Below are 12,004 nucleotides of genomic sequence, written 5' to 3'. Positions count from 1 at the left end.
GGGATTTGTATTTGCTTTTGCTTTTGCTTACGCTTTTGTTCAGTGAAGAATATATAGACTGAAGGGTTGTAGAGGTTCTTTTCCGGAACGGATTTTGTATACTTTGTATACTCAGCCGTGAAAAGCACAGTAGAAAAAATTACAAAAGTGTATCATATGTTTATTTTTTTTTTAAATTAAGGGTTTTCTAGATTAAAAAGATAAAAACATATATATCTGACTGTAACTGATTTTGCATACACCAATTGACTATGGCTGAAGAAGCACCCAAATCGACGAATGCTCGTGACATTGGTGATGACAATGGTGTAGTCACAACTACGAAAGATGATTCTAAACCTGTCAAGGCTGTAGTTAACGATCACGAGGATGTGAAAAACACCATCAATTCAACCACATTGACCACCGACCAAGCTACCAAACTTGCGAAACTTATTGACTTGATCCCTAAAATACTTGCCAAATTAGACAATCCCAACTACGATGAAATATTCGGATACAGAATCAACACAAGCGACAAGCCACATGTTGATATCAATATTCGAAATGAAATCTTGCTCAAATTTCTTGCTGCTGATGACTATGATTTACAATTGAGCACTCAACGATTGATCAAGTGTTTGAATTGGAGAAACAAATTTCAACCTTTGCATGCTGCATTCAAGGAGGAATTTGACCCAGAGTTGAATTCATTAGGTGTCATTACTGATTTCTCTAAAGCTGATGATAATTTACATGTCATTACGTGGAACTTGTATGGCAATTTGAAGAATCCGAAAAAGATTTTTGAGAAATTTGGTGATAGTGGTGGTAGTGAATCTGCTGACGATGTTTTACCAGGAAGTCAATTTTTGAGATGGAGAATTGGATTAATGGAAAAATCGTTACGATTGATCGATTTCACTTCTAAAGACAATCATAAAATTGGTCAAATCCATGATTACAACAACGTGTCAATGTTTAGGATCGATCCAGGGATGAAACAAGCGACAAAGGAAATCATTGAGATTTTTGGTAGTAATTACCCTGAATTATTGAGTACTAAATACTTTATTAATGTTCCATTGATTATGGGATGGGTTTTCACATTCTTCAAAACAATTAGGGTCATTAACGAAGATACATTAAAGAAATTTCAAGTATTGAATCATGGTGATTTGAGTGAAACTTTACCCAAGAGTGAATTACCCGTTCTGTATGGCGGTAGCGTAGGTGGTAATGGTGGTGGTAGCAATGACAAATTAAAACCCAAAGGAAGTGATTTGTTTAGTTTGGACGTCAGTGATACAATCAAGTTGAGCGAGTATGGGGAATACGTATTGAAGCAAAAAGCCGATGAAGATGAAGTCAAACATGTGAATGACGAAGTAGAGTAGAGAGGCTAGAATAGAGTAGGTTGAACCAATATACGTTTAATATAATTCGAAATGATGATGAGTGACGTATTCAACATGTGAAGAATCCTAGTTGTGACAGGGTTGAAAAAACCCGTTTTGAGAAGGAGAAACTAGTTGGGGACTCCATCACATAGCTAAACTATGTACTCGGAGTTATACTTGCGAAAACGTGACACGAACATAAAGGGAGACAACAGAATTTAGATTTTTTTAAAAAAAAAATTCTTGCCCTTTTTCTTGAACAATCTCCCCCACAACTCTAAATTCTAAATCAAGGGGGGAAGAAGGGGCAAAGTAGATATTGAATGACTGCTGGAAACAGGGGAAAAACCCCTCCCATTTATTGAAACAGTTGTTGGTGTTCTTCTCAAAAGCAAATGATTTCTGCGGAGGAGCTCTAATTTTTAACCGCCTTACGCTCCTGCGCTTGTCGTGTTATTTTTCTGCCCAGGTTCTTCTTCTTCTTCTTCTTCTTCTTTTCCCTTGTTAAACTGACTTCCAACTATTTTTGTGTCGGAGATTTTTCTCGTATTTCCTTTAACTCAAAGTGGACGCTTTTGGCAAACACCTACACCCCCTGAATGTAATGTATGAGCAAAGCAATCAAGTATGTTCATAATCATTTACATAGCATGGAAGTGTCTAATATTGAGCTGTGGTAATAATAATAATGACAAAAATAGAGTGACAATATTTTTGCCGGAGATAGATATTATTACCGCCTTTGGATTTTAATAAATGCTTCACAAAATCAAAAGTGTTAAGCATTGAGGGCTTAGATGTGGGCTGATGAGCGATCAAACTGCACGGTTGTTCTTTCAAAAGAAGAACAGACACGCACATACGTAGAAAGAGAGGGAAGAAAGGACTGTGACCCCTTCATCAGCTTTCCACAGTGCTTTTTAGTATAATGAGCCAAACAGGCACTCGAAAAGAGGAGTGCATAGTAGTAAAACTTTAATCTTTTATTTTTATTATAAAGTATGGTGTTATCAGTGATTGTAAATATGTTGTTGAAAATAGAATGATGGTGATGAAAGTGATATTAGGGAGTGATAATATATAATTCTATGACTAATGCTAATACTGATACTGTTGTATAATCATACAACAGTTACAATTGGTTTTGATTAATTAATTCTCTACACTGTTCAGTGCTTCAGTGCTTCAGTGTTTCTGTGTTTTTCCTTTGTAATCATTTAGTTTTTACAACCAAAGAAAAAATAACACTCCAATGGTATCACCTTCTTTAGTTACTTTATATCTTTCTTTCAACCAAACCAACTATAACTACTAAAACATCCACCCCCCCCCCCCCCCCCACCATCATAAGAACAAACATATAAACATACGTGCCATCATCTAATCAACAAACTAATCACATCTACCTTCACCATTTGCATGCACAAACTAATCGTTGATCCTTTTTCTTCTTTTCTTTTTTTGATTGGGGACTTTCGGATAAACTAAATACAACTTCTTTTGCTATCATTATTTAATCAGACAACGATTTTACAAAGCTCTCACTATATTGAAACATGCATCATCCTAGGAGTTTCAGCTTTGATAAGTTAAAGAACAAGGTTACTCACCGTCGACATTCTAATGATTCCTCAATGATGGAGCTTGTAAATAGTCATTCAGGTAGAAGACATAGCTCAGATACGTCTACATCACTCCATCATAAAGTCGAATTTTTCAAGAGTCTATCACCACCAAAAGAATCTTCGCGTTTGAGATCTACATCATTTGCACTTGTCACGCCCGATCGTGAAAACAAGGAGACGTCAAATAAAAGCGATGGTGGCGGCGGTTTCAGTTCTCGATCACGGTCTAGATCTAGATCACGTTCAGTTACACATGTACAAACTTTATCCCCATCTAGCATTTTCAAACCAAGGACAAAGGATTTGGTTAAACAGGAAACTGCATATGTCATACTGAAGAAACTACAGATTATGTTGAAAGATTTGGGGTTACAGAATCCAATACCTTTAAAGACGTCAACACTGGGTTCAGTATCTAAAACCATCAAGGTATATGTCGCCAATTCAAATGACTGTATTTATCTCCCACCAGCGTCGTCGGCAAGTTTTACATATGAGGATGTCGAAAATGGAGGAGCGATTTTGACTGATGATATTGAAGATCCTGGTACTACAATCCTGGATAGTGATACACAATCTAATTTGGGCCATAGTATAGTTAATACCCCACGCGACAACACAAGTGAGGACTCGTCCTTGACCCATATTGAGGATCCAGTTGCAAACACATTATATCAAAGAATGCGTTCGTTGCACAGTCCAAACTATTTATGCACCAAGATTGATTCTGAACTTCCAATCCCCCACACTTTTGCAGTTATAATAGAATTGAGTAAAGATTTGTCAACTGTTAAAGATTTGATATTCAAGTTTCAATCAGTGACTCAAATAATGTGGCCAATGGGGGATCCATACAAGGACCCATACAATCGAGCAACTGCAAAGGAAAAATTTAAAATCGGAACCATGCAGTGGAAAACAACTTTGAATGATGCGGATTACTACATTAGTAGCTCGAACTCGAATGACGTGAAACTGAAAAACATTAGCCCCGAGGATTTGGCGAGGCGGACACGTTCTTACGAGCTAGTTGATTTTAAAAAGAAAACATCAAATTCAGGGGTCAGTGGTGATGAAAACACCGAAGAGTTGAGTTCATCTTCAACGTCAATCAATACATTTCCTGGAAGTCCTATGTTTCAAAACACCGAGCATAAAGCTGGTCTTTATGTATTTTTGTTACCGATACTCTTGCCAGAGCATATACCCGCAAGCATCGTGTCCATAAACGGTTCGTTGATTCACACATTGCTGGTGAATTTCAACAAAACCAGTGATAAATTGAATAGAAAGTTAAAGGTTAGCGCATCATACAATGTCCCCATGGTTCGTACCCCACCAAATTTTGCTAATTCAATAGCCGATAAGCCCATTTACGTTAATCGTGTTTGGAATGATGCTGTCCACTACATGATTACTTTCCCACGAAAATATGTATCTTTAGGATCAGAGCATGTCATCAATGTTAAGTTGGTACCTCTAGTGAAGCATGTTGTTCTCAAAAGAATTAAATTCAATGTGTTGGAAAGAATAACATATGTGTCCAAAAATCTATTAAAGGAGTTTGATTACGATTCTGAGGATCCTTACAATTTGCACCCTAAATCGAAAGAGAATAAGGTTCGAGAACGTGTTGTTGCATTGTGTGAGTTGAAAACCAAGACTAAAAATTCATCCAACACTGTGGGCGATCCTTATAAGGAAGAAGTGATTAAATGCCCTGAAAATAATTTACTATTTTCATGCTACGAACCTGAAAACGATTTGAACCCACGCAGGAATACGAAGAGTAAGGATAATGACAAGGACAAGACAATGATTGCATCACCTTTGGATATCAATGTTGCATTACCATTCTTGACGACAAAGAGCGACAAAACATTATTGACTTCTTCAGGCGTTAGCGATTTACTGGGAGTTAATGACGAGTCGTTGTTTAGCCAAATTCACACAAACAACCAATCTGCACCTAAGGCTTCCCCTCGTTCACGCCAGGCTTCAGTTGATGCTGCCAGTAGTCCCACTTCGCCAATAATTGGTGCCTTGGAGACTAATTTGGCTAATGTGGATGAAATTGGTCTTCATGCTGGTACTTATACTCGCAATTCTCGAGCACAACCAAAAACTGGTAAACCACAAGTATCGAAATCGAATTTTCGTTCGCCCAATACGTCAAACTATTTATCGGATGACATGTCGTCGAAACACATGCCCCCAGAAAATATCAAGAACGGGTACACGTTGACAACGAGGGCATTATACCCAGACTCAAACTATCGTCATATTCAAATTAGTCATCGATTGCAAGTATGCTTTAGGATATCGAAACCTGATCCCAAGGATGATTACAAGATGCATCATTACGAAGTTGTGGTTGACACGCCACTTATTTTGTTGAGCTCAAAATGTAACGAAGGATCAGTGCAATTACCTCAATATGACGAAATTGATACAACAACAACCACGGACTTGGGAGTCGTGGACTCTCAACCGCCGGAAAATGGTCCAAACTACACCAACAATGGAGTCTCAATCAAACCATGGAATCAAAATGAAGATGATCGAGGAATTAATAGTTTTGGTGATCAGTTGCCATCGTTTGAAGAGGCAACATCAGCTCCCAACTCACCAAAAACTAGGTCTGTCTCCATTGCTGAGGACCCATTGAGTGAAATACCATCTATTCCTACAGTGTTACCGGATGAGCCAGCGCCGGCTTATGATTATGAAGAACAATCACGACAAACGGAAGAATCTCAAACTCCACTGCTCGACTCTGTCAATATTGACGAAATAGTCAGTGAGGATTTATCAAATACAAATACAAACTCAACCACCTCGAGTGCCATGTCTCCCACAAACTCGTCAATATATGCAATTGGACAATTGGCGCAACATCGGAAACCATCAATTAAGGAAAGTTTATCATTGTCATTTGCAAGAACGCCAAGTGCTGGAAAAGATCAGGGTAGTTTACATTTAACACCACTGGTAAATGGAACCGTGTCATCAACAACGTCTTCTTTAGATGGAGCAAGCTTACGTCTGGCAGGAAGTAGCGGCAGCGCTGGATCACTCATGGGAGAGAGCGCACAGGTAAGAGGTGAAAGAAGTGAACAAGGCCAGGAAAGTTACTTTGGAGAAGAAACCAATGGCGAACTTCGATCTGGAAACCATGCTAGATCTACACCGCCTTCATCAACGGTGCCAGATCGTAATAGCTTATCGAGCAATGCTATTGAAGAGAGTGAGACTGGCGAAGACAACGATATTGACGATGATGTAGGTGATGGAGATGGAGATAATGATGATGATGTATCTCAAGTGTCACCAAAGAAAGTAACTTGTCTCAATCAAGATGTCGAGCTGTCTGATACACTGTCAATTACGCCTTACGGAAATTACGCTCAATTCGAGGACGCTATTGTCGATGATGAAGATGACGAAGGCAACATTGACGACCTGGACGAGGAAGATGAAGATAGTGATATAGAGCATGAAAATGGGTCTGATCCTGATGATGACGATTTGAGCAGTTTGGAGTTGCAAGAGACAACATTTGATCAAAGATTACCACTTTTACGACACATTAGCACCGATACTATACGTACACAATCATCGAGCAGACTACCACCTAATATGTTGCATTTAAATCGAACTATTTCAAGTAACAATGCTGCTCGGTATGGGGGCGGCAACTTTGCAGCTTCAGCTTCACCTTTACCTACCCCACAAGGCACTAATGTCGTCGCTGTTCATAGTTATTTTTCACCTATGGCGTCTTCCTCATCGAACCCGATGAATAGAAAACCGAGTCGGGAATGAAAACAATGGGCGGTGGACGCATCACTGAACGAGCAAGTTTCAAGAATGACAGTTTTCTAGTTCTATAGAGTTGTGACGTAATATGATATTTTTGTGATTTGTCTGCATCTAAATCTGAACGTTAAATAATTCTTTGGGTAATGATAAGTATGAACTCTAATAAGTGTCCTCGAGAGAGTTGAAATCAAGTTTTGAGATAGCAATGCAGGGGCAATTTCGTGGTTCAATAAGTCTTACCAATACTATCAAGTAAGGATGGTCTAGGAAAGCGAACTAATCGAGTCTAAAATCAATCTCAAACTGGCCCCCCGTCGATACAAACAAAGGGTGCCGCTTTACATTGATAACTAAGTCTACTATATAAATTACTCTAATAGAATATCACCCGCCTATTCAAATTCTAAAAAATGTCTCCTGTGCCTTCCAACTTGTGTTCCTTACGTGCTGGCCAATACTTTCCATTATATTCCCAATACAGGTCGCCAGTCACTGGATGCTTCTTTTTAATGAACCAATTAGGTACATAGTTAATCTTGTTTTCTTCACGGTACTTTCTTGCTTGACGTTGTTTCACTTCAACCCGGTGTTTTTCATCAGCAGCACGATCATAATTACCATTTTCCATATCTCTCTGATCAGGACGTAATCTGGTATCAGTTGGAGCTAACCAAGATTTCAAATTATCATCAAGACCATTCAAAGTCAAAGCAAACTGAGTCAAGTTGAATGGGACTTTTGGTCTGGGTGCAACTTGCCAAACCAAAAACTTGGATCCAGAATATGGATCGGTTGAGGTGGTTCCAGCACCTGCTTTACCAGGATCGTCCAAAATCGACATTTTCCTGGTGTTTCCCAGTGAATCCAAATGATCCTTGTTGATTTTTTTGGCAAAAATCTTGGAATTCCAATGTCCACCCAATGCCCATTGTGGTGTGCCATTTCTATCCAATGCCTGTCCTGACAATTGATAGGCTGAAGATGCCCTCCATCCACGTTGCTTCATATCCACGGTGATCTTATCACCAGTTGTATGATTCTCGACAACCATTTTACCATAATTGTCAACTGTTGGATTACCAACCATAATACCGACAACGGCCGTGTTGACTTTCTTCCAGCTGTACAACTCTTCAGCAACAATGTTTCCTTTTTTATCCTTGACTCCAGTATTTGGTCGCACTACACAAAACATTTTACCCAAATGTTTAAAGTCAAATGAACGACCGTAAAATTTTGAGTCAACTGCATTTTCTCCATAATACTCCCATTTGGGGGATGTTGCATGACAAGCACTGATAGGGGGATGATGACTGACTTGCTCGACAAATAGCCTATAATTTTGATCGGGTCTTGAGTACTCAAACGTTTCTCCTAAAAGTGGATTGAATGGCTTTGCAATTCTGTCAATGGTTGACGAATATTCGGTGGCTGCAAAAGTTGCCACATAAATCAATCTCAATGTAGAATCATCATAACCAGCTGCAGTGTTCAACAAGTCATTATACTCAATATCCTCAGCCAATCTTTGAAGCAATGAAGTAGGTTCATTAAAAGACACCGGCAAAGTCATTCGCGTCATGTCTTTACCAATCATCGACTTAAGAATACCCCATAAACCGACCTTAGGTCTATTGTCCTCATCCAACGCTAATTTTTTTCTTGGCGGGTTCTCATAACCCAAATAAGACCCTTCCTCATGTAGTGCGCGGTTGATCTCGCGTTGTGGTGGGTTGAGATCTTCATCGCCTGGAAGTGCTTTGGCCGATACATTTTGACCACCTTGTGAAGCCGCCTCATCTACCTTCGTTTGCTCAGATGGTGCAATCAGCTCAGAGCCATGTGGCACATCATTGGGTCCAATTTCTTGTTCCTGAACACCTTGATGGTGAGCAGCTTCAGCGCCAGCAGCGCCAGCAGCACCGACAGCACCAGCAGCACCGACAGCACCAGCAGCACCAGCTTTATCAGGACTTGCGTGGGGTGACTTGGCTGGAGTTTCTTGTTGTGGTGCAACTGCCTCAGGTTCTGGCACTTCGCCTTCTCTTGGTACTTGAGTTTGTTGTTGTTCCTCTGGAGGTACACCATGTTCCTGTGTAGATACTGCCTCCGGTTGCTCCTGCTGCTGCTTTGCATCTTGCTCGCGCAATATCTCATCACTTTGAACAATCTCTCTCTCATCTTCACCACCCAATTCTTGTTCCTCCTCTTCAAATTCATCAGCGTCGAAAAACTCATCTTCAGATTCATCACCCAACAACTCATCAATAACTTCGTTATCCAACTCAGGAGGTGGCGGGTGCAAAGGTTCAGCTTGAGCTTGAGGGTTGTGCTGCACTGCATCTAGTTTAGCATCAATTTGATCAACTTGTGTCTCGTCTGGGCTCTTGCTCAAAATCTCGCCGCTGGCAACACCCACGGCATCCCCATCTCTGGCGTTACTTGTTGCCACAGGTGACAATGTGCCCGCAGTTTCTCCACCCGCAGTGGCTCTGCCTGACAAATACTTTCTCAATTGCTTTCTTTGGCCCTGGAACACAGCTAATTTTTCCTCTCTTGCTTGGATTTCTTGCTCCAATTGTCTTATTGACTTTTCCCACAATTGATTAACTTCCAACTGTCTATCCAAGTTTCTTCTTAGCTTCGAGTCTCTAGCGTCAATGTTGAGGTTATATTTTCCAAGTAATTCATTGATTGCTTTGATAGTATTGTTCCCCACTATGCACACCTCCGCTTGTTTGGAATTTGGCTGAAAAGTGTCACTGTTCATAATCTGACTAAACAATTCCAACAAAGAAGATAACTCAACTTGTAGAGCTCTTCTAGATGCTGCAATTTCGTCATTCAAATGATTGACTTCAGCCTCATTCTCGGCATCGCTTTCATCATCGTCTGGCTCGGTTCCATCAGCATCATAATCAAAATTTTCATAGTCCATTTCTTGAGTACTGTAATTGTCATCCAAACTGGCTCTAGAAACGTGGTTGCGTGGATTCCCTGTTGGTGAAGCCATGGTAGAATCGGTGCTGGCACGTGAATTGCCAAAACCAGAACGTGATCTATCAAAGGCAACGTCATCAACTGATTCCTTGGACATTTGACTAGTATTGCGTTTGTGCTTGTTTCTTCCCGGGATCCTGAGTCTGTGTCTTTTCTTTTCCACTGACTCTGTGTCGTCAGTAATGGATGAGTCATCAAACTCCTCCGCTGAAGTACCATCACCTGCAGAGGTATTTGCTCTAGATGGATGTCTCTTTTTGATGTTATCTTTGGCAATGGTGATTGCGTTTTGCAAAGTCCATACCCACCTATTGGTTTCAATTGGATGATTAGCCTTCAAATGCCATCTAAGACCATTCTTACCATAAATTTCAAACTTCATTTTTTCTGAAGAGTCGAGGTGTAATGTGGCGTATCCCAAATTCAATGAGCCACGACAAGAGTTGATTGTGTCCTCTTGGTTTGTATAATACGACAATATTCCGTTCTGATCCAACACAAAGTACCTCAATTTGTAGCCGGAGGCAAAATTGGTCCATTTACGCAAGTACCCCTTGTAAACTGGTGCATTGCCGCTTTTAATGGCAGAGTTTGTTGCAGCAACGGGGTCCATAATTGTTTGATCGCGAGTCGCAGCTTTGATTAACTTCTTTAATGGCTCATCCTTGGAATTGACTAAATCTATTGGTAGCTTGCCATGCTTATCTCTTTTAAAAGGGTCACCACCGTGCTTCAAAATCCAATCACACATTGGCAAATCGTCCTTTTTGATAAACTCGTGTAAAACTGTATTGCCGGACTCTGGATCGGCACCATTTATATCCAACAACTCTGAAGCTCTTGGGTTTAACACCAACAACTTTTCCAAGTTATCAAAATCCCTCTCGCTGAAAAATTGTCTCAATTGAGTTGCTGATTTTTCAACAAATTTTGCTCGTTCAAATTGCATCAATTGAGCAAGGTTCAAGTTTTTGCAAAGCTCAACTGGTTGTTTTTTATCCAAATTAACAATGGTATCATTGATATCCGGCAAGGACAAAAGATACTTGACAACGTCTTGTCTCGTCGCGATTGCTGCCAAATGCAAAGGTGTATTTCCTTGAGGATCTTGTGCATTAATGTCCAACTTATACTTCAGAGCATTATCAATCAAGTATTGTATTGTTGGCAAAGTGGCAACTTGTACCGCATAGTGTAAAATGGTCAGTTTTAAACGATTCAAATCCTGATTTTGAATTGTTGTTTTGCAAGAATTTACTTCACCAATAATTGCGTTGATTTTGGAGGTATCTCCACTTCTCAAAGCATCCAAAAGCTTCAACCGGAGCAAAGACGCACTAACTGGTGATGCTTCCGTCATTTTTTCAATAGCGTTGTGATGTATATCGAAATTGTGATGCAAAAGTTGATCTGAGTCTAACGGGGAAGAAATTGACTGTCTATCTTTAAACTCTTAGTCTCTAAATGGTTCTCTATGTTGCACTTTAGTGTTATAGCTACTGTAATTTCCAAATGTCAATGATAATCTTGGTGTGTAAGTGTCGTCGTATAAGGCTAATAAGAGGGGGGGAGTTGATTGAGTTTATTTCCTTCCAAAAAGAAAATTAAACAAAATTGTGTGGTTTGAAGTTTTGTCCTGTTTTATTTACTTTAACTTTTTTTGTTTCTTTGGCTTCTTTCCATAAATTGCTGTCTGTGTGAAATAATTAAATCTCTCACAAAAAGTTGTATACCACTAGACCATTAAATAATATAAACAAACAGATTGGGTGATAACTATGTTACGTTTTTGATAGAAAAAGGAGAAATAAACCTGCTTACGAGTAGTTGTGTTTATTGACATCTTATGTACACCTTCATGGAACTTGTGGATGTGGCATCTAAAAGTTTAACTATGTATCCAACTATATTGTAGACTGTGATTGGTAGCAATGTCAGTAAATATTATGTCGTCATAGCAAAAAAGATGATTGAAGTATCCTTACACAAAAACTTGAAAATTTCAAATTTGGAACTAAAACCGCGGAGATTGGGAGCAAGCAACAAACCAGGAAGATGATAGTACGTTGGGCCTGTCTTGTCCAGCTATAGTTGTCATGACGTGGGAGGATATGGTGACACCACCTTTTTAACATGCCCCTCCGTACCAAGTACATACTTACCAATCTCCTCATTCGG

The 12,004-nt window shown here is 39.7% G+C and overlaps 3 protein-coding genes across 3 annotated transcripts; 2 read left to right on the top strand and 1 right to left on the bottom strand. All coding sequences in view use genetic code 12, as the record gives it.

The window, feature by feature from the left end:
• Positions 1–251: 251 nt before the first annotated feature.
• Positions 252–1,376, top strand: SFH5 (Sfh5p; the record flags this gene model as incomplete). Its single annotated transcript, XM_036808359.1, has 1 exon — positions 252–1,376. The coding sequence occupies one exon, from the start codon at positions 252–254 to the stop codon at positions 1,374–1,376; it is 1,125 nt and encodes a 374-aa protein (XP_036665103.1).
• Positions 1,377–2,935: 1,559 nt separating this feature from the next.
• ECM21 (Ecm21p) lies at positions 2,936–6,829 on the top strand (the record flags this gene model as incomplete). The annotated part of the gene is made up of 1 exon (XM_036808358.1): positions 2,936–6,829. One exon carries the CDS (start codon positions 2,936–2,938, stop codon positions 6,827–6,829), a length of 3,894 nt encoding a protein of 1,297 aa, XP_036665102.1.
• Positions 6,830–7,229: 400 nt separating this feature from the next.
• On the bottom strand, positions 7,230–11,186 carry CPAR2_804770 (oxysterol-binding protein related protein; the record flags this gene model as incomplete). Its single annotated transcript, XM_036808356.1, has 1 exon — positions 7,230–11,186. The coding sequence occupies one exon, from the start codon at positions 11,184–11,186 to the stop codon at positions 7,230–7,232; it is 3,957 nt and encodes a 1,318-aa protein (XP_036665101.1).
• Positions 11,187–12,004: the final 818 nt, after the last annotated feature.

This window comes from Candida parapsilosis, contig 005807 (genome assembly GCF_000182765.1).
Source record: "Candida parapsilosis strain CDC317 annotated contig 005807".
NCBI lineage: Eukaryota > Fungi > Ascomycota > Pichiomycetes > Serinales > Debaryomycetaceae > Lodderomyces > Lodderomyces parapsilosis.
Note: the sequence above shows the minus strand (reverse complement) of the source record. Positions and strands in the feature narration are given on the sequence as shown.